The sequence below is a fragment of the Seriola dumerili genome, unplaced genomic scaffold (genome assembly GCF_002260705.1).
Source record: "Seriola dumerili isolate Sdu_G_001 unplaced genomic scaffold, Sdu_1.0 BDQW01000097.1, whole genome shotgun sequence".
NCBI lineage: Eukaryota > Metazoa > Chordata > Actinopteri > Carangiformes > Carangidae > Seriola > Seriola dumerili.
This window is the reverse complement of record NW_019174352.1, coordinates 1613816-1637741: the sequence shown is the minus strand read 5'-3', so window position 1 is coordinate 1637741 and position 23926 is coordinate 1613816. Positions and strand designations below refer to the sequence as shown.

General features: G+C 40.8%; 1 protein-coding gene across 1 annotated transcript; it reads left to right on the top strand.

The window, feature by feature from the left end:
- Window positions 1-1367: 1367 nt before the first annotated feature.
- Window positions 1368-23428, top strand: slc6a15 (solute carrier family 6 member 15). The gene is made up of 12 exons (XM_022746262.1): window positions 1368-1477; window positions 3258-3772; window positions 10033-10190; window positions 11419-11545; window positions 11652-11833; window positions 15978-16088; window positions 17937-18178; window positions 18393-18591; window positions 18772-18964; window positions 20129-20288; window positions 21054-21216; window positions 22090-23428. The coding sequence occupies exons 2-12, from the start codon at window positions 3472-3474 to the stop codon at window positions 22471-22473; spliced, it is 2220 nt and encodes a 739-aa protein (XP_022601983.1). The 5' UTR covers window positions 1368-1477; window positions 3258-3471; the 3' UTR covers window positions 22474-23428.
- Window positions 23429-23926: the final 498 nt, after the last annotated feature.

Genomic DNA, 23926 nt, shown 5'->3' with positions numbered 1-23926 from the left:
GAGTTGAGTAACAGTATAATGATGTAAAAGTACACTGAAAGTCACAAAGTTCAGCTGTATTATCAGCAAAATGTACTTTAAATATCAAAAGTAAAAGTACTCATGCAGAAAAATGCCATATTATTAGATAGTGCTGTGTTGTATCTGTGTATTCTACTGTTGTATCTGGTCCAGGTGCAGCTAATTTTACCTACTTCTATACTGTTCTTTCACTTAATTCATGCCTGTATAAAATGATTGTCAGCAAAGTAAATATTACCCAATAAAAATTACAGTAATTATTATTTTTTTTAAATAAAATGTAGCATAAAATGGAAATACACAATTAAAGTACAAATATTTCAAAATGTACTTATGTTAATGTACTGTCCAATTGTTACTTTTGGTTTGGTCACATCTGATAAAACCTATATTCTTAAGAACATATAGCCATACATAACTATACAACTAACTATAACTATATGCAACCACGTGCCCCAGAAATGACATTTTATGTACTGTCCAAGGGTTGTTATGTGGCTCATAAGTTATTGCAATGCTTCTTTATATTGTATTATTGTATATGCAGTATGCTGTACTTTCTTTATGATTAGTCTACTACACACTGTGGGTTAGTTTGCTGTCTTGTCCAGAGAGGAGCCAAGTCAATGAAATTGTTCCAGAGGCAACAGAACAATTATTTATCAAATCCAATTAAAATCATCACTGACATAATGGGTCTTTGTCTAATTAATATGTTTGAAATAAGCTGTATTACCGACATATTAAAGGAATAATTCACATTTTTTTTCCTCTCTCTGATTTAGGGAACAGGTTTCTGTCGCGTCTGACCTGTATGTACATTTTTTTTTCACGCAATAAGCTCGTGGGTTGCGTGGTTGGATGACGCGCTGATGTCGACCTTGACCAAATTTTCTCTTTTTTTTAATAGAGTTAAAAATTCAGATACCGTGTGTTTAATGTTATGAAAATTTCGTGTGATAATAAAACGATTTAATTCCGAAATGAATAAATATGCAGTGAGGGAAATGAGCGTTTATAAACAGAGGCACATTGCATCCATCCATGAGCCGGCCCCCTTCCTGTAGTAGTGGAGCGTACCAAGTAGAAACGGGTGATAAAAGAAAATAAATACACAATTTTCACTATAAATATTAAACATGCCAAGAAGTCTAAAGTGCAGTGGTGTAAAGTAAATGTTTAATTTACATTAGGTAAGATATAGCGTGGATAAATAGTGAGGAACCGGTGTGATATAGGTCCCTCGGAGGCGGAGCACCCCCCCTCCCTCCTCCTCCTCAGCGTGCCGTCTTCTCGGGCTGATATCTAGAGTCACCGAGCTGGAGTCAGCAGTACAACACCGGCAGGACTGGTCCTTATAGAAACAAGTGAGAATGTCTGCCCCGTGCATGTGCTCTCACAATTTCATTCCTTGAGACGCGGCGTTTCTGAAGAGGACGACTGTTATTCCGCACAGGTGAGTGAGCAGCCCTATAATTCAAATATTGCATTTTGTGTGTGTCTGTGTGTGTGTGTGTGTGTCTGTCTGTCTCTGTGCTTGTGTGTGTGTGTGTGTGTGTGTGTGTGTGTGCGTGAGAGAGGCTGACTACCAGGGTACCAGTGCGCAGGATGTGGCTGGCCAGTGAATGATGAAACACTTCACATGGATGTCATGAAGACTGGGCGGAAGGGAGGGAGGACAGTAATTTATGCCGATTTCTTTGAGAACTAATTGTGCCCGGATAGAACAACGAGCACATGGCGGGCACTGGTGTGACTTGTTGGTTTGTTTGTGTTTTTTCTTTTTTAAATTCCTTTCTCCATCCGCATTTTTCTCATTGTAAACCTGTCCGTTGTTTGACTCATCATTCCTGAGTGAATCTTGTGCCGGCAGAAAAAAAGAACAATGGTAAAGCCCTGTCTTTTTTATCCCTTTGTGCGTCCACTCATCCTTTAATTTGAATACAATAATGGCGATATTATTTCTTATTGCAGCCTCTATTATAACTGCAGTGGAGGGTGCTCAGCATCGGCGGTCCTTGTGGCTGCTGTGTTGCGTTCAGTGGATTATGAAACGACGGCCCTTTGCCTCATGCAAACCAGGCTAATCTGGAAGCGGTAAAGGAAATCTATTAATCACTTAATCCGCTGGATGGTGAATGTTGGATGGGCATGTTGTTACTGCAACATGGTCGCATCGGAATATATATTTTTTTCTTCACATCGGTGATGCGTTTTAATGAAAAATATTTATAAGGTTGCAATTTTGCAGAAATGCAAAAGACGCTGTGATGATGCTGAAATCCAAAATGCTGCGCACCTTCACCCGCCTCTGGGTGGACAGTGTCCACACCCTTGAATGTTTCCCGATGTCGTTTACAGTGTGAATCATAGAAAGTGGCATTACATGTGCACGTTGCGTCTTTTGTTTTGTAGGACAAAAAAAAAAAAAAAAACGAGATTAAAACCAATCATGCTTCATGCTTTCCCGCACATTTTTACTGATGCAACCACCGCATGTCTGCTCACATCCCTCCTCTCGTCTTTATTTTGAAAGTTGATACCCTCTCACATTTGAGGGGCTTTCCCCATACCCCCGAGAGCTGCGGAGAGAAGGAGTGTTTGGGTTCGTATGCAAATGGCCTCCTCCCTTCAATTATTCAGGAGGCTGGAAACGCGATATTCTCCATACCCCGACCTGTCACTGTCTCAGTCAACCAGGATAATGTTCCCAGGCCTTCTCCTCCTTCTTCCCAGAACACTAACTTACAACAAAAAGATCCTCATTCATTTGTTGCCCCAATCAGCCATGTGATTTCCATGTGAGAAATAACTCTGCATCACCGGATAAAGCAGTAATTCTTTGTGTGGACTTAAAAGTCAGATAAGATGGTGTGAACGATGTGGGGATCTATTTTATACAGAACAAAAGTATTATTAAAAATTGGACTGGAGCATTTTAATCTGTGTTTAGGTTTCATTTCCATTTAAATCTTTAAAGAAGGGGGGTTTAAAAAAAAAAGTCAACTTCTGTCTTCATTTGCTAAAGTTTGCATGTTTTTGGCTGTGCAGGGTTAATTCAGAGTGAAACCTGTCAGTCAGCTACTTGTGGAGGGAAATTTAAGTCAAACGTCACTGATGACTCGCCTCCGAAGCGGCAAATCATGAAATGTGGTTTTGCCGTGGCACGGCCTCTGTCAGAATTGTCACTTTGATTTCCTGTTCACTGACTGAAGTGTTTCTTTTCTGTGCCACAGACATTTGGTGATAATGAAGAAATAAACCACTTCATCACTCCACCTCCACAAACTGTCTTTAAACCCCACGGGCCTTTGAACCCAGACACCATCCAACTTGGAGCTGTGTAAAGACAAAACAACAAAAAGTGACTTTTCACAGACGCCGGCACTGCTCTTCCAGCCCCGCCAACCGAAAAGACTTTCCACCCTTCGCCCTTGATTGCTTTATCAAATGCCCAAAAACAGCAAGGCCGTCAAGAGAGAGCTTGACGACGATGTCACAGAGTCTGTCAAAGACCTGCTTTCCAACGAGGACGCCTGCGACGATTCCTTCAAGAAGAGCTCGCTGATCGTCAACAACCATGAAGGGGAAGGGAAAGAGTGCGACGTGGAGGAAGGGGGTTCGGACGGCGAGGAGGAGGAACGCCCGGCCTGGAACAGCAAGCTCCAGTACATCCTGGCCCAGGTTGGCTTCTCTGTAGGCCTGGGTAACGTCTGGAGGTTCCCCTACCTGTGTCAGAAGAACGGAGGGGGTGAGTTACTGACCAGCAGTCCTCGTTTACAGTTTCACTTTGCACATTTGAGCTGACAACCGCACACACAGCAAGATAATCACAAGAATTCCTTCCACTGTTGATGGTTAGCATTTGCTAACTTGAAACAAGTCATAGCTAAAAAACTAAGAAATGTACAAGGAACAGAAAAATAATTCAAATAATCTGTTTCTAATCTGCATCAAGGACCAATCCAGATTATTACACCTTGGATCTTATTTTAATATTTCATAGTTTGTTCCATGATTTTTTTTTTTTTTGTCCAGCTAACACTCACTCAAATCTAGAAATACAAAAACAGTGCTGCAACAAGGTCAAGTGGGGCGAGAAGAGTTAAGATGATGAAACAGGTTAGCCAAGATTAGCCAAGTGATAGCTAACAAAAAAAAAAGCAAAAGTGATAGCACCCGAGATGTCAGGAAATGGAGCTCATTGGACAGGGAGGCTACGGTAAGAGGAGTAGGTCAAAATTGCACAAGGTCTGTCTGAGCCCATGACAGCTCAAGTGTCTTTCCCCAACAGAAACACAGTGAAATGAGGGCGGCAACAATGAAAATTAAAACTGCAGATGTAATCAACCAGAAGTGCCATTTAAAGAGAGCACAGCAAAGCAGCAGAATAGACTTCAGTTACAAAATTAATAACATTAAAATGAACCTGCAGTAAACCAGCAAGTATTTCACTGTGCTGACACGCAGCCAGCTGTCAAACCGAGGATGTAAATTCACATTAAAACAAATAACCAAAAAAAATGCTTCAGGACGACTATACTTCTACTTTCTGAGGGTCTGTAAAGAAACCATCTATGTGATTTGCTTCTATGTCCTAGCGGAGCCGTAGACCTGGACTTCTCGGTGTATTTTTAATATGCATATTAACAACTGAGAGATCTTTGTAAACAGCTTCAATGATATTTAAGTCCCAGCTTCACAAAATGATCATGCAGCGTTTATTATGACACCGTATTTACACTCTACAATGTGGGTACAAGATCCTGTCTAAACATCTATTCAGAATCAAAGCGTTTGCTAATGGAGTGTGAGAGTCAATATCATAGAGTTCTCAAAATAGACGCATTATTTATTCCTGTGTCTCTTGAATGAATTTGCATGTCAAAAACTGCTATGTTAAGAAATGTTGTTGTAAGGAAGAACAGCCACAAAGTCCAAATTCATCATCGGGTTGGAAACTAAACACACTCCTCATGATCACTCCTTAAGTACATATCTAGAATCAACATGCACCAAACAGATACATGTACATGTATATTTTCGTAAGTGCAGCACTTCCTGCTTGAGTTTAAGAGCGAAGGAGAAGCAGAGTCCTTCCTATTTTGTAGTCGTCTGTCAAAACCAGACTGCTGAGTGACCTTCAGGGTCGACACGTGAGTCATGTGACCGTCTGTGTCTGTGCCGGTGTGCAGTCTGCAACATTTCACAAACATAAAAAACAGCTGAACGCAACATATAAGGTAGTGACACTGCCGTCAACATGCAGGGAATCATTCTGTGAGCAGCTCCGATGCTCTCGATTGTAGTGTAATAAGGTAATGGCAACATTTAACCCTCCTGCAATCAAAACCACATTTCCCAGAATGCCGTACGCTTACTACATGAGTCGCTCCCGATGAGGACTCACTGCAGGGTTTATACTTGGACCGTGTACATGTTCCGGGAAAGTGATAAGGTGCTGCACTTCCCACCTGGAGATTATGTAAAGCCATTGACTGTCTGGAGAAAGCTGATTAAATGAAACCGTCTCAGAGAGGTTGGCCAGACGGGATAGAAACCCTCAATCCAAGTCAGGTGTATTATCAGATACAGTGTCTCAATGGGCTTGACAGAGCCACAACAACAATGGTTCCTCATCTAGTTCAGCGTCTCTAAAACACACAAGGAAAAGTCCCTAAAATTCAGTAGGTTGTTTAAAACCAATCTTTATAATATACTGTCTTTTAATTTTTCATTATTACATACAGTATTATGTTATTATCAAGGTATAATCACAAGTCTAGGGACATGCGTAGTATGTGCTATGCAGTGGGGCTGGACTATGTATGTATACATTATATTGATAAGATCATATTGTGATAGCATTTACACAAATGAGTGTTTCTTAACTAAATGAGTAATTAAATATCTACATATTTGAAGTGTTTTAAAGTGTAACACTGCAATAGGCTGCAGGACATTTAAATGAACATTCATTTGATTATTTTATATGTGAGTTTGCATAGATTTGCTACGTTGGTATCATGAAATATTACAGCATTGTGTTACTGACTTCCAACCCTATCGCCCAGCACTAGTATGCAGCAAGGCCTTTGTTTATACATTGTGTGTTATGTAATCCCATCTGGGATGACACACACACACACACACACACACACACACACACACACACACACACACACACACACACACACACACACACACACACAAATAAGTAAAAAAAAAATCATATTCTTTCTTGTGAAAACTCCTCGTGACTAAAACTGAACAGAAACTTGTGTTGATCAGTAGAAATGAAAAACACAACGACAGCACTGATCTAATTATTAAATACTAATGTAGTAAATCTAGTTCACAGTAAGAAATCTAGGGGGGGCAGCGTCAAAGAAATGAGTTGATTTTATAAATTCAACGTGAAGTTCTTCACGACATCACAGGGTAAACGTGGGCGGTAGGTGAGATAGTGATGGGGGAGAAGGGCAGTGGACGGGGGATCTTTGGTGTGAGGTAGAGAAAAGTTTTCGAGCTTGGAGTTTTATCCTTCAGTTTGAGGGTGAGGACTTGGTTTAAGGTCAAGGTAAGTTGGATTGGGGTTAGGCAAGTTGTGATTATGTTTATGGTTGCGGTAAGTCTCCAGGAAATGAATGTAAGTCAATGTAATGACCTCTGAAGTGACGCAAACATGACCGTGTATGTGTATCCATACAGTGAATCATGTTCTTACAAGTGTGTTCCTGTGCATCATTTGCATAAGATCCATCTGTTAGTATCTGTTAATGTGTGTGTTTGCGTGTGTGTGTGTATGTGGGCGTTTCAGCTCAAATCTTTTGACCCTGCCATGTTTTCAGGTCTGTTTTAAACAGCTCTGATCACCCTGCTGCGTTTGACTGTAATTAGATTAAAATGTCAGATCTGAGGCTGAAGGGCTGGTCTGTGTGTGTGCGTGTCTGTGTCTGTGTGTGTGTGTGTGTTTGTGTGAAAGTGTATTTTTGATTGTGTGTGTGCTGTATCTTTTATCCACCCACAGCAGGAACATACTTTATGTGCATCATCTTTACGAACGTCTTTACCTTTAATCTCCTTACTGTTACTACTTACTATTTCCTTTTATGGCAGTGTGGTGAGTACAGAGGGAGTCTTTGTGCTCCAAGTCTGCTGCAGTGCCTCTATAAAAAATAAAAAAAACTTAAGCTACGTAAATCTGGTGATGTATGAATTTAGTGTTTTATCAGACCTTTGCAAAACTCAACAATATTCAGTTTACTGTCATAGATGAAAAAGTAAAACAACAATAAGCTGGAGCACAAGACAAAGTCTGTTATACACAGATTTCCACATTTGTACCGGAGTTTGAATTCTGAATAATTCAGTATTGTGACGCAAGATTGTGGACGTTTGTATTGCAGTTTCAGTTTCAACATCTTTACACTAGGGATACCGTGATCGAGTTTTTTGGCCGCCGATACCGATCATCTATGGGTGAGATCGGCCGATCCACGGACGATACCGATAATTTTTTGACATGCATTGCAGATGGCGTATATGTTATATCAGCCTCACTGTCTCACTCTCTGTTTTGGTGGCCTGCCACGCACCGGCGCAGTGAGCACAGAGCTTGTCTCAGCCACAGATTAACCACAGCTGATCTGTTTTAAGATGATCGGTGACCAGAAGCATTAATTCTGATCTACCGCTCACGTAATTTTGATTAGCATGCTAACATTTTAAACTAAGATAGTAAACATTACAGCTATTGAACATCAGTTGTTGTGAGCATTTAGCAGTTAGCGTACTGATGTTAGCTTCTAGCTCAAAAGGACTGTGTACAGCCTCATAGATTTACTTGAGCTGTAGACGCTGAGTTTTCTTTGATCTTGTGTTTCTTACTTTAGTCTTTGTATTTGCGGTTTCCTCCCTGCTTGGTTCAAACTTTGCTCTGGTGTCACCTCAGGTTAAAAATAAAAGTGTTTCAATGTTGAAAACTGTGCCTTGCAACTTGTGCACACCCATGTCATTTGCATATGTACCTAAGCTTGAGTTTGGAACATTTTGGCAGTAATCCACGTCAAAACCTGCTCAGCCAAATATTTTCAGAGACAAAGATCGTATACTTTGATCACACAGTGTACGAGAAACCTCTGGGCATTGTCCTGTGTTTTGTCTCTCAGTTAATTTCTCCTCCAGCTAATAAAAAAAATCTACTCAAACAATACTTAAGGTAATTTTGATTAGATGATTAATCACATACCACATGTACGCAAATCATCCACACACCTTTGCATGTGGCACTGCCTAGACTGGATAAACAAGCGTTTTACCTTCATACTACGAGTGAAGAGAAAACTATTTTAAGATAAGATGCCATGCGCTCTTATCAGGCTTCTCAAAGTGCTGTCAAAGTGTTTGAATATCCAAGGGAGGCTGTTGAAGGTTTTAAAAAGACAATGGAGACCAGAGGAGGTTTTGATGCCGACTGATGTCAAAGCTTCTCCCCAGACTGAACTGTGTACTCAGTGAACCAGAATTAGATGTTTTAATATTAGAAACCACTTCATATACTGTACATACACAAACATTCACACACTTAAAACAACAGATAGACACACACACACATTCACTTCCTGTCTGTGACCCCTCCCATCCAATCCAAACCTGGGAGGGACAGCAGGGACTCAGGAAAGGATCTGAACGAACGTCCTGCCAGATGAAACAATAAACTCTGTTGAAACAGGGATGAAACTAATCCTAAAAACAATACACCCATGGTGGAAGTGTTCATGTTGTCATCAGTGACTCAGAGTAAACACTGTAGTACGTCGCCCTACCATGTTATCGTTTGATGTTGTGGTTTAGCCCATGAGAGGAAAAAAAGAGGGCACAAAGGGGGATTTAAAAAAAGAAATAAAATCTTTGTTGATGAAGCATTGCATCACTCTTAAAATATCACTTCAAAAAGTGTTTTCAAGAAAAGATTGTCTGTTTTTTTTCCACCAGTTTTGAAACTAGACACCATCTTACATGGGATCGTGTTGACGTTCTGACTCAGTAGTCCTTACTACTGAGCACCCATGGGTCAGACCACACCCATCTTCGAACTCGGCCTTCGTTTTGATCTCATCTACACACATACGCTATCGCTGTGTCCCGAAAACCTTCAACACACGTTAGAACTTGAATCTCATGTGAGGAAAACAAAGAAAACCTACACTCTGCATGGAACGTACTGTGTGCGTAATGTAACAGGAAAATAAAAGGCACATTATTCAAAAACATCTTGTGCCACTGAACACACCACTGGCCATTTCCCTTCAACAAAGAGTTTTAGGTTCTCTCGTCCTCTTCCTACCGTCATGTGCCTGACAGTGTTACTGCTTGTGTGTACTCTGACCATCACAAGAGAAGTGTCCCCTTCTGTATTTTACTGCACCACAATATTACAGCCTGTCTTAATGTTAGTCATTCACCCTGAAACCGTAATTCTACAGAGGGACGTCATCTTTGTAATGTGACCCACAGTAATTTAGCTAATTTCAGACTTCAGTATCTTTGTCTGTTTCCTGAATTATTTGACTGCACCACATGCACCAAGGGGGGTGCATTAGGTGGGAGACAAGCTGCAGCTCAGCAGATGTGTGTATAGTAATTTCAGTGTGTGTGTGTGTGTGTGTGTGTGTGTGTGTGTGAGGGAGATAATCATTGAGGCTGCTGTGTGTTTTATGTATTTTTAGGCAAATGTGTCTCCAGCAGGGAGGCATTAGGCAGAAGTATAGTTAAAGTTTAAGTGTGTGTGTGTGTGTGTGTGTGTGTGTGTGAGTTTGTACACAGCATGTTGCAGTTAGAGAGAGAAAATAAAATAAAAAAATAAAAAAAAAACACCAGTTTGTTCCCATGTGCTTGCAGGCTGCTTTCAGGAACTGAAATGGTGTCACCTCAGTTCTCTGATGACACAGTTTCCCCTCCTTGCATGCCCTTCGTCTAACTCGCTGTCTGTATTGTTTGCATTGGCAGGAGCGTACCTGGTGCCCTATCTCATCCTGCTGATATTGATTGGCATCCCGCTGTTCTTCCTGGAGCTAGCCGTGGGACAGCGGATCCGCAGGGGCAGCATCGGGGTTTGGAACTACATCAGCCCTCGGCTGGGGGGCATCGGCTTTGCCAGCTGTGTGGTGAGTCAGACATCGGAGTCTGTATTAGTTCAACCAGTACACACAGTGTAGCAGTGGTATGAACATTAGTAGGTAATCATTATGCTACAGTAATGAATGAAATAAAAGCAACGGTAAAAACATAAAATAAATCAGGCAGTTTTTGGTTTGTTTTTATTTTGGTTTTTGGGTTTTTTTTTTTAGTTTTCTTACCTAAGATGATTTAATATTTCATTTTAAAACAAAACACATGAAGGATTCTTTGGAACAAATCCTGTATGTAAAAAAAACAAAAACAAATGTGGCCTGAAAACAACTTATGGCATCTCTGGTGTCTCATAAACCTTTCTTGGGGAAAATGATCTGGTACAAAGAAAGTGATGTAGTTTCTGTTTCGAGCAGCAGCAACAGCTGTTTCTTTAAAAAGAAATAACAACAGCTGCACAAGTACCACTAAGAATAACTCAAAAAAGGTGCATGATCTGTCAAATTTCAACTTTAAAGGTTCTATATCGTATAAAATGAGATTTCCATGTCTTTTTTTAATTATAAAGCAGCTCTAGGTTCTATATTAATACTATGAAAGTATCAAAGCGCTCAGTCCACAGAGAAATGCACACAGCCTGTATTCAGAAACTGAGCCTTAAAACCAGCCGTCAGGACTTATGTAACTTTGTGATGTCACAACAAAGCAGTCAATGCTCTCAGCCATTTCCTAAGCCCCGCCCACCTGGACCCACCATCCAACTTTGCAGGATTTGGTTTCTCTGAAATCTGCTATATTTTTATTAAATCACTCAGAAAACACTCAGCCAATCACAAGAGAGAGTCAGAACCTCCTCTCTTCTGATTGGCCGAGTGTCCTGTTGTTACTAGAGCTCCAGAGAGAAGCCTGAGAGAGGAGATGTAAAACTACATTCAGGTGGTTTTTGGGTCTCAAAACTACAAATATATCTTCTTATGGATCAACACTTCAAAATAAAACACAGGGAAAGTGTAAAATATGGAGCTTTAAGTCACAAATTAACAAAACATAAGTAGAGCATTACTTTGTTACTCTTCAGCCAGAAATTAAAGCGCCGTCTTGTCGCAACAACAGAAAAGTCAAGATCATTTTTGATGCTGTTTATGATGAAATGAGGACATATATATACATGTATGTATATATATATATATATATATATATATATATATGTTCTATGTTTTTGGTTTTGAGAGTCTGAAGTGAACTTGTGTCTTTTACCTGCAGGTGTGCTTCTTTGTGGCTCTCTACTACAATGTCATCATCAGCTGGAGTCTCTTCTACTTCTCCCAGTCCTTCCAGCAACCTCTGCCGTGGAATGAGTGTCCGCTCGTCAAGAACAAGACCAGTACATGTAAGACCCAAGTGCTTGTTCGGTAAAACACAGACATTGCGGCTAATTTTTAGTAAAGAGGTGCACAGCAAGACGGAGGTGTTAACTGCTACCGTTTTGTCCGTAGATGTGGAGCCAGAGTGCGAGAAGAGCTCGGCCACCACCTACTACTGGTACCGCGAGGCCCTGGACATCTCTAACAGCATCTCCGAGGGTGGAGGACTCAACTGGAAGATGACAGTGTGCCTGCTGGTTGCCTGGTTCATGGTTTGCCTTGCCATGATCAAGGGAATCCAGTCCTCTGGGAAGGTAAGGAAAACTTTTGTTAGCATTTTTAGTTTCCTCTGTAGTTTCTGCAGTCACCACTTTAGGTCTCCACTGGCAAAATTAATTGGAGAAATGGGATTTTAACAAGGAAGGGAATTAGGCAGAAGAGGAGTTGGTTCGTGGGAGCCAGAGAGGTGGAGAACAGAGGAAAACGGCCTACTACAGCTGCCTGGCAATCCTGGCAGCTTGGCCTTGATAAGAACATAAATATAACTCTTGTGCCCTTTGAAATGGGGAGCAGTGACAGAAACAAAAGGCCATTTCTTGCCAAGTGTTTTGAAAATCCTCTCATACATAATTAGCTCACTTTAAAGTAAAGGCTTACTGAGGGGAAATGGTATGGGTGCCTGGTCTAAAGACAGTGCTGGTGAGTGACTCCTGTAATGTGACTTGGCAATTTTTTTTCTAATCATACAGTCTCAGATATGATCCCGGGAGCTCATGTGATCTTGTGTGGGATTCCTGGCTCAGCTTACTTTAGCTTAGTGTAGCAAAGCTGACAGTAGCGTGACTAGCATCCGGAAGGATTAGCCCACTGGCAAAAGGTTGGCATTTGCTTGCAAACTCACTCCCACTCCTCATCTCCTTTTTTTTTTTTTTTTTTTTTTTTTTTTTTTTTTTTTACAGGTGATCTTTTATCATTCCACACTTTTCTCATATCACATGACGAGCATTAGCCGGTGCACTTCCAAGGTCAAAGTCAAGCCTGTGCTAATTGGGAAAACTGGTCGCCCTTTTTTTTTTTTAAATAAAATTCCCAGAGTAAGCTTTGATGCAGGAGTTATTTGATTTTGGTATTATCCGCACTTCTTATGTTAGGCGTGGGCTTGGTTACAACGGAGTGTGGGGTCAAAGTTAACACAGTATATTTCAGTTGCAATAGAATAAAGTCTTGCAGGTTTGATCTTGAATGAGCTTAACTCAGTGAAACAAGTCGTTGTAATGGAGCCAAAATTATGGAGAATTAAAACTCAACTCTACAGCTCCTTTGGGCTTTTGAGCATCTTATAGCTCATTATTTTGGTTTTACAGAACATTTACTGTTTAACTGAGTCTCAGCTGCATCTGTAGGCAACTGTTTCCAACACAGAAACTCTGACAAACCAAATGTATGAAACAAAAAAACAAAAGAAAAGAAAAGCTCAGTTTCTCATTAGTACAAGAAACTTCACTTTTACAAAACTCTTTTATGGTATAACATGATATTTTTTATGTTATTATGACATATTTCCTCGTTATTACGAGGAAAGTTTTATTAAGTGTTTCTGCAAGGTGTTTTTTTATCCCATTATAACAAAACGTAGCAAACGTGATAAGTTGGTATGTTGTTATATGAAATATTACAATGAGGAAAAGATCCATCATTGCCTAATAATATTGCCTAATATCATCAAGAAATTTAGATTTATTATCACAAGATGTATTTTTGTCATGATGGCTGCAGTGTGTTGCCGTAGTTTTCTTGCCAACAACTGGTCAAGAAAGCTTTTTTGAATTAAAATGTTTTAGGTGAAAACATTCAGCTTTGTAGGAAGTAACAGATTTGTATATACAACCCTATTATTAGACTGTAACTACATTTTCGTGATGGTGTGGGGAAATGTGGCTGTCACTAGCTTAATGAGTTTTCCCACCTTAAATCCCTGGAGACATTGTCCTTAGCTCAGGTTTTATCCCAACAGCTGTCCGCTGTACACTTGGGTCCACTGAGCCCTCGTCTTTTGCACCTCAGATTCACCACAACAGCCACAGACAAAACAAGATGGATGCCTTCGACAACAGCGGCGCTTTAATCTCGGCCTCTGCCACGGTGATTTGCAGAGCTAGACAGTCTCATTTCCCCTGTGTGGCACATCCTGTTGCCTGGCAAGAAATGTCACTGATAACCACAATCATTGTCACAGTCACTATCACGACTGCTGCTGTGTCAGGGGCGTCGCATTAGCATATATGATGTTCAGGTCCTTCCACTGCCATCATGAAAATAAAATGATTTGCTAAAATGAAGATTTTAATATATTTAGTTGTTTAGAAATAAATAAATAAATTTAAAAAAAAGCTGAACAGCAACCGCACAAGCAACTGGTGAATTGTACAGTTTGAGCCAGATGGTCGTCCTCCAACTACCTGGTGTTTCTGGACGGCCTTTTGAGTTGGCCAGAGTAGAAATGGGTATGAACTTTCCCTCGAAGGGGGCCAGCTCCAAGTGTCTTTGAAGTTTAATCGCCGCTGTGTGGTATAAAAGAATAATAATGCCCTCTCCACCCATGTTCACACAAAAGCCTTTTCCAAGGAATATCCCCACCGCGATCTGCATTTCTGTCCCATTTGTGTGTATGTGTGGGTGGGTGGGCATGAAAGGGATCAGACTGTTTTGGTTGCCATGGTTATACGCGCTCTTTTGGCTTGGTTTGATTGTCAAGAGTGTAGCCAAAAAAAGGGGGGGGGGGGCAGGGGTTTTTGGCTTATAATGGGGGAGAGAGGGGGTTTGTCACTGATTTGATAAATGGCAAAATTCACTGAAAGTATCTGAAGTCCTGTCAATCACAGTAAAGTTTTCTGTATTTCTGTCGTCAGGGGGAAATCTTAACTTCTTGTATCAGTTTATGAAAATAACAGTGCTGTTTGCAGAATCTGACCTTTACAAGAAGCACGTTATCTGCCCCCCCCCCCAAGTGCCCTCTTTGCTAGAACATAACACTGAGGTTATAAAGGGGCAGATATCTGCTTATCACAGGATGCAGCAGCCTGTTTGGCTTTGACCACGACAATGTTCTTAAACAAGAGAAAAGAGTTGACAAGAGCTGGAGCTTAGAAAAGTAAAAACATGAACTTCGACTTTACGTTGAGGGATCTTCACCTGAGAAGCATTTAACTCCGTAAGGGAAAAAGCTCTAATAACATATAAATTAAATTTTATTTCTTGTTTTTCTTGTTCATTTCAATTAAAATGCACTACTTCACAATTATATAAATCTTTGTGTCTCTGCTATGGTCAATAGACCAAGCTTTAAGGAAGAATTACTTGCAGTCACTACAGAACAGGGTGCCCAGTATAATTTGCTGTGGCCATGGAAAATGTTTACATTTCAAAAACTGTACATTACTGGTAAACAAAGCCAGGGGGGGGCAAACATCTCATACTGAATTTCACAAAAATACTTTTGTATTTTGCATATTAGAGACTTAAGCTTCAAAGATCTTGATTAAACTTTCAAATATATGAATGAATCCTACTTTAATGCAGACTATCCCTTCCCCTTTAAGATGTGACATTATGCTTCAGGCTTTACATACGACGGACCACCATGTAGGAGACGCAATCTCTCTCAATCACCGACTGTGCATATGACTCAACCCCCAACCATCTCCCAGTGTCTGCATCCACACCCTACTGAGAGTCCTGGAAACCCACAAGTTGCAGTGTAGCAGCTGAGTCAGTCCTGCCCTCAGCCTTTAACCATCCTGTCTATACAGAGGGGGCCTCAGGTTAAATATGTGTAGTGTGCAACTGAAAAAAGACAGGGGGGCCCCAACGTCTGATTAGTGTGATAATGAGACAAAAGGTCTTGCGGAGGCTCAACGGCTACGAGTTCTGCCCTGGGACACCTGCTGATGTTAGTTACTAAACTTTCATGGCACATTCTTTAAAATTTATCATAACTGTCATAGTCACGACAAAAAGAACAAAAAAATGCTTAAAATGAATCTGAAACTCGTCTCTCAGCTAAGCTTATCATCTAATTATCACCACAGTTAGACAGGAAGATGGTATTTATTTTTAACAGTTTTCTTAAGATAAACACACTCTTATCATCTGAAGAGCATTTTTCTGACAGGAACTGAAGAGCAGCTATCCTCGTCTCATAGCGCAGAACTTTAAATGCTCAAGTGGCAGTATATGAGATGCAGGTCTAAAATGGTCTATTTTAAGTCTGTGCTGGACCAGGTAAAACATAATCTGACTTCTCTTGAAACTAGGTCACTGGCATGAAAAGAAACTTAATTTAAAAGCAGCTCTTCATTGGTTTACGATTTAAACCTAATGTTTTTGTGACTTTATCAAAGTACAGGCCGACTGTAAACGTTTTGGTGCCGTTTAATACAATGATCTGTTCTCTTGCAGGTGATGTACTTCAGCTCCCTGTTCCCGTACCTCGTGTTGATCTGCTTCTTGATTCGGGCTCTGCTCCTGAAGGGCTCCGTAGATGGGATTCGACACATGTTCACACCCAAGGTAAAGCACGTTTCAAGCCAGCGTTTCCACAAACTCTGAAAGTACCATTAAGAGCGACAGTGCTGTTGGGAGACAAAGAAATAGAAGAGTGAAAAATGCCAATTATAGTTTGCCAGAGCCCCTTTGTGACATCTTCAAATGATTTTTCTTTTATCCTGCAAACAGTCTAAACCAACCTTTTTATTTTTACTACCTCTTTGTGTACGACAAAGAAAATTATCAATAGTTGCCTATTAATTTTCTGTCGATCAACAAACCAATTAATAGTAGAAATGTAGAAATACTAGTTATTTCTTATATTTAATATTCCCTACTGAACATCTTTTTTTGTATGTATCACTCAGTCACTGTTAAATTGAATCCACTCATTGTTTGAGGTGTCTGGAGTCAAAAATTAAATCTGCACTGCAATAGGCCGTCTCCCCAAGCAGCAACAGGCCAATGGCACCTCAGGCTGTGGAATCGTGTCGCCATGGCAACAGAGGGGTTACTGAGGCTTTATGTAAGCAACACAGACGAAGACTCTCAGTCTCGTTTCGTGTGTCTGCTCAGTCTCGCCAGGCTGACATCTTACGACTTCAAACAGCACGTTCTGCCACCGCCGTCGGTTGTACCCACAGACATCAAAAGTCCTGCTGCGTGTGTGTTCTGCTCTGCGCTCGGAGCAGTTTGAGACCTCTGTAATAGAAAAAACTACTAGGTGGAAACTGTCGAGATACCAGCTGTCATTTAGCAAGGTGGTGCACTGAGAGGCTGCAAAACACACACAGACATTATATGTTAATTATTTGAAGAAAAAAGAAAAGATTGTTGATGCCTTTTTAAAGCAACTAAATGGACACACTGTATGATCATGAAGATTATTAGACCTGAATGTCAACTTTTAACTTTCAGCTTTAACTGTATTGTCCCCAGAGGGTTTTTGTGTGTAACTTTTATATATACGGCATATAAGAAGAGCATGTGACACACTAACTGTTGCGCATAAATCTGCTAATTTACAACATTAATTTAATGTATTTTCAACTGTATATTTATGTGTAGGGCTACAACTGTCAAATACATTACAAAAAGTCAGATATCTTCCTTGTTTTGTCCAACAGAGGGTCTAAAATGTAAAAATATTATATTTACAATCATATAAAAACACGTGAAATGTATGAACAGCAAAAGTATCTCAACTCAAGGTCCCCTTACTTGCTTTTTCTACACTTTTCAAACACATCTCACAGTCCGTCATTGATTGGAACTGGCATATGTGTCATCATGTGACCCTAATGATGATGGAAGATTGATCAAGTGATACACAAATACAAATCAAGTCAAGCAGCAAATCGTCACACTTGAGAAGCTGGAACCAGCAAATACTTACGTCGTTGTAGCTTGATAAGTAATTTAAAATTATTGTCAGTTTGATCAGGTAATTGTTGCTGTCGCCAATCGATGAATCCGCTAAGCATTTCAGTGTTGTTTATACATAACTTTATTTTCTTTTCCATATAAAGATTTTTTTTTTTTATGTCTGTCATCGTCTTGTGCACACAGGATAAAAAAAAAATGTCTTTCAGGCTTTTTGGGGTCTCCTTAAATTGAAGATTTTCTTGTTCGTTTTATCCTAATTTGTCATGTGCTACAGTGTGAAATTATTTGGTCGATGTGGTGAACTTTGTGATCTTAAAGAAATCACTGTATCAGTCTTCAGTGATTTGCGGGTTTCTGTAAACGCTTTCATCCTCAAAACGTACACCTATATTGTATATATTAAAACACATGTAGCTGTGTTCCTTCAATGATACTGCTCACTGTGTTACTAAACTAAACCAAATCTGTCGGTGCTCCGTCTTCAAGCTGGAGATCATGTTGGAGGCGAAGGTGTGGCGAGAGGCGGCCACGCAGGTCTTCTTCGCGCTGGGCCTCGGCTTCGGCGGCGTCATCGCCTTCTCCAGCTACAACAAGCGGGACAACAACTGCCACTTCGATGCCGTCTTGGTGTCTTTTATCAATTTCTTCACCTCCGTGCTGGCCACCCTGGTGGTGTTTGCCGTGCTGGGCTTCAAAGCCAACATCATGAACAGCAAATGCGTGGCACTGTGAGTACGAGCGTAATCTCACACTTCGATATTTACAGGCAGCGTTTGTGTTTCCTGTAAACCATCAAAGAGCTGACCTGAAAGTGAAATTACCACACAGTCCAATGGTGGTTGTGGCTTTTTGAAAAGCAAAGTGGATCTTTCGTGTTTTATTCTTTATTCAACTAAAACTTATGATTGTTTAGTTATCAAAAACTTCTGCCCCGTTTCTTAGGAACACCAATAAGATTGTGGCGTTGCTGGGTAATGGCATCGAAGCGAGCCTGATCCCCCACCACATCAACCTCACTCAGGTTAATCAAGTCAGTGCTGAGGACTACCACCAGATGACAGAGATCATCAAAGGGGTGAAGGAGGACGAGTACCAGAAACTGGGACTGGAATCCTGCAGCATTGAGGACGAGCTCAACAAGGTATTTAAAGGAAAAGCTCGACATTTGTGGAAATATATTTTCTGAGAGTTCAATGAGAGGATTAGTAGATATGAAGCCATCACTAGCAGCCAGTTAGCTTAGCTCAACACCAAGACTGTAAACATATCCTGCCTCAAATGAAGGATTTTTGACCTCTTCTTCTTCTCTGCCCCCTGACAGGCGGTCCAAGGCACAGGCTTGGCCTTCATCGCCTTCACAGAGGCCATGACCCACTTCCCAGCCTCGCCTTTCTGGTCCGTCATGTTCTTCCTCATGCTGGTCAACCTCGGCCTGGGCAGCATGTTCGGCACCATCGAGGGCATCCTCACACCGCTGATAGACACTTTCAAAGTCCGCAAGGAATTTCTTACAGGTAAGAGATGGTGAAAAGGCAAACGTACACGTTCTGTCTAACACGGTGACTGAAGAGCTCTGAAAAAGCGAGGGGTCATTTTACTATTTTTCTTACTTACATAAAGTCAAACACAGCTTTTTGTGTCTCAGCATGCAATTTTATAGTTTTAAAAAGAGAATGCGATTCTATGAGTCGTAAGGGTCCCAACAGATTGTATGTGCAGGATGTATGGAGGCAGTAATGGCTGCAAAATCTTGCAAAAGCGATCGAATGCAGGACGTGCAGACTTTTTATATGTTGGACGATGAGATTATTTTAGATAAACTTAAACCCTGCATGTCTGTGGAATCTGGTCTCCTATAGGAAATACACTTCTCCAAAGATGGATGGGATGTGTATTTATAATTTACCCATTTTCATATGATTAAGGTTGTTAATTAACAAAGAAATGACATTGGAGTACATCAAACTTCCTTCTGTAGCAATGCCATGGCAGATGAATATAACATGTATATTTCAGAAAGACTTAAAACATGTAATTCTGTGTATTATAATTATATAGTTATGATGCCTGTACAAAGTCTTAAACCCCCAGCAATGTGGATTAAGTATTTTTCTGCTACTTGATTCCATTCAGATCTATGAACTAAAGCTAACACAGTTTAACTGAAAATGAATAAACGTATCCAGAAGTTCCCAGTATTAAATTATTCCTTCAGGAGTGGATGGAAAAAAGGCTCCGCCAGAAGAAGAGACATAACCGGTTTGATTAATGAGACTCGTGGCTGCTCCACAGTGCAGTGAACAGATGTGGGCCATCCTGCTGTTCGTTTGACTCAAACAGCTTTAAATGGGTCTCGCTCTACTTAAGCATGCTCCACTGTTGCTCAGTTTATCTCTGCTCCTCCTGTTTTGGGTGTAAGTTGGGGAATAATGACAGTAATTTGTGGTACACTATAAAACATTACTACACCTACTGTTTTTACTATACATAAAGATGTACAGCAATGCAGTTTCCATATGAGACTTCGCCCAGAGGTTAATGCTTTTTATACTTATACTTTTACACAGTGTCCATCCCTCCTTATCTGACAATGAGTGTGAACCTTTACATTGACATGACTGTAACATACTGTATCTCTCAGTGTGCACAGTGACTAACAAACTGTGTCTCTCCTGCAGTGGGCTGCTGTGTGATGGCTTTCTCCATTGGTCTCCTGTTTGTTCAGCGCTCAGGGAACTACTTCGTGGCCATGTTCGACGACTACTCGGCTACTCTGCCTCTGCTCATAGTGGTCATATTGGAGAACGTGGCAGTCGCTTGGGTTTATGGGATTGATAAGTAAGTACACAACATCATCATCATCTGCATATCGCCTTAACCTTCACGAATTACTTCATATAACTTATAGCGTACAAAAATAAGCACAAGTAACTTTCTGATGCAAATTTAACTCTGTAAACTATTTAGAAAAAACAGCTATTACATCAAATAAAGTTTCAAATTAAAATATCGCAACTGAAGTATCCCTTCCATACTGTATTTTGAGATGTGTTTTTATTATGGCTTGAAAAAAAGGAAATAACCTACAGCCACATGTGCATCTGCATTTTGGCAGTTATGTTTATATTATTGTTGATTTCAACAATAATTAAAATATAAAATACTTTTGTTTATAAATGTCTACTTTTACAATAATCAAATTTTCACAAAATAAGAGCTATACCTGTTTCTACCTGGTATAAAGACTTCCTTGGCTGTGAAGGGTTACAAACTCCACGTGTGGCAGGTTTTGTCCATTTATTTCTAAATATTGCAAATAAGTTAAATAATTTCATTCACAAGCTTTAACGGAAACAGTGACTTCAGAGGGTTAACACAAAGCCTTCGCCTTCCACCATTTATGGGGACAAATAGTCTATTTTTGGAACTCCTGAGTCGGTATATTGTCTAAATCAAACTTTCTGAATGAAGCCATTAAGGCAAAATATAAACAACGTATAAAGATCATCAGGTTTATAACGAACATGAAAACTATTGTGAATTCTTTACCACAAACATTTGATCTCACCTCATGCTGCTTTGCTGCTGCCGCCGCTCTCTCAGATTCTTTGAAGACCTGAAGGACATGCTGGGCTTTACGCCGTACCGCTTCTACTACTACATGTGGAAGTACATCACGCCCATCCTGCTGCTGGTTCTTCTGTGCTCCAGCCTCATCCAGCTGACCATGACGCCGCCCAGCTACAGTGCCTGGATACAGGAAGAGGTGAGTCAACGTCTCCGCCTCGTCTCTCCTGAGACCAGGGATCAATGGGGGGGTGGAAGTCCTCCTACTTAGTAATCCTGGAAGAGGTAAAAAGCAGATTAAAGGGTTCAAAGTAAATGAGGCAGTAGCTAAAAAAAATGGGGGGAAATGACCAAGTTTTCACTGATAAACACATGTCCAGGCATCCTTTAACCCGCAGACAATCAACAGGATGTGTAGTCTACCCTACAGACATTCAAGCACTTGTTTGATCACAGAGTCATTTTAAAACCATTGGTAAGTGGTGCAAAGGCCAAATGGGAGTAAGTGTACCTGCATTTGCTTCTTCATGTGTCCAGTGAGGCGGAGTTACCTGAGTGAATAGCGAAGTAGACACCTGAAGTCATCATTCTCATCAAAATTGTTTTGATTAGTATCTTAATCAGTCTATAAAATTAAAGTTTACACCAAAAAGATGTGTGTAAAATCCCCATCACAATTTCATAACGTCCAAGGTGACATCTTCACATTCTTCGTTTGTCCAACCAAAAGTCTTGAAACCAAAGATATTCAATTTGGAATGATATAAACACAGAGAAAAGCAGCAACTACTCACATTTGAGAGGCTGAAATTAATGAATTGTGAAGATTTTTACTTGATTGACTAATCGATAAGCACTTATTTCTTTTTTTGCAGCACAATATTTTGCCAGAAATAGAGACTTCCCCACTAGAATAGACCTAAATAAAATAAAATGCCACTACCGGGGAAAAGCAGAGGTGTCATTTGACACAATAAATGCCATATATATGTAATGAATCCTTCTTGTCATCTGGCTGTCCTCCATATTTACAACTGTACAACTTCATGTTTTTCTCATGTTTGTCCTCCAGGCCAAAGAGCAGACTTTGCACTTCCCTCCGTGGGGCATTGTCGTCTGCATCTCCCTGGTGGTGATGGCCATCATGCCGGTGCCTGTGGTCTTTGGCCTGCGCTACTTCAACATCATTGATGAGAACACCACCGGCCTCTCCACTGTTTCCTACAAGAAGGGCCGCATCATCAAAGAGAGCGCCCGACCAGGGGAGGATGACGACACCAGCCTGATCCAAGGCAAGTCACCCAGCGAGGCGCCCTCACCGATGCCTGGCAACAGCATCTACCGCAAGCAGAGCGGCAGCGCCGGTGGCCCTGATGCGGACACCGCACCCAACGGCCGTTATGGTATTGGTTACTTGATGGCCGACATGCCGGATATGCCCGAGTCGGACTTATAGACTGACTGTAATAGTAAGCCCTGCCCGGCCATACCGGCTGGCCACTCCTCCCCTCCACCCCACTGCGTGCGTTTAGTTGGCTGTATCATCAATGTATATTTCACTTGTACTGTATATTCTTTGTAGATATCGTAGCTGCTCTCTATTTGTCGTCTCTGAACCTTATATGATTGTCTACCTTAAAAAGAAAAAAGGTGTGGAAATAAACGTCATCCGTGTCTGACTCTTGACCCATTTGCTCGGCTGCGTCCTAAACTCGCCTCCATCTCCTGCTCCCTCCAGCCTTTGCTCCCTCCTCCTTGCAGATCCTGCAGGAGAGAACAGGTGTAAGCAATAAGGTGGATGTTCCACCAGGCCTACTTGAACAAGAATCTGCAAAGAGGAGTCTGCAAAGGAGCAAGTCAGGGGGTCATGAGGTCATTTTAGGACTGCGCCTGTGTCTGTGGGCAGTGTAAATCAAGCCAGCTTCGAGTCCTGCTGTAAAAAGTGGTTGTGTACATTATGACCCCTAACTGCTGGCCAACCAATACTGAGATTAGTAGCAGTGCAGCCACTCTGGATGGCATGACACTGCAACACTGAAGAGATTTTTCTTGGTGAAAGTTCCCATCAATCTAGAGGATGGCCTTTGAAAACCACCCCCATGATTGTTTGAGACAAAAGTGTGCCTAAGTAATTTATATTTGTTTATAGAATACATCATGAACGTTGTATATTTAAGGTATTCTGTAAATATAATATAAATATTATAAATATATTTATCTCGATAGTTTGGATATCAGAACACCGTGTTTTTAAGGTTCAGAAGTACTTCAAATCCTTAACTCTCATCTTTGTTTTTTACTAATGTATTGTCAGTGTTTGTGAGGACTGAGTCCTCCTTGTAAATATTTTTTTCCATGAAATGGCTTCAAATGCAATGTCTTATTTTCCCTGTCAAGATTAAAGACCACATATGGCCCATACCCTGAAATTGATGACTGATTTCTTTTATCTTTCTAGTCCATGAAATACATTAAACATGTTTTAATGTAAACAATGCTTATAATACAACATGAAATGTACAATATCCATCCACAAATACAAAATACTTAATGTAAAGAAACATAATGTGGAGAGAATTAAGATACTGAAGAATTTAGTCAACCACCAAAGATAAAATTTAGCTATTTGTAACTTTTGCTAATGCTACGTAGCTAGCCTTAGCATTAGCCGCTGTTAATTACCAATCTAGAGGAACCGTTGCGTGTTCAGCATCAAACATCATTCCTTTACTCACAGAGAGCTGTCTCCGGCGGTGGAGAGCAACGCCAATGTTAACTCTTGTCTCCGTCACTTGAAGTTAGCATGCTAACCGGCTAGCCCCGGTACGTGTCGTCACTTTCCGTTAGCAACTTGCTGTAGCTCCAAATCTGCCCCGATGACGTGGCGCTGCCTCGGAGGTGGGCGTATC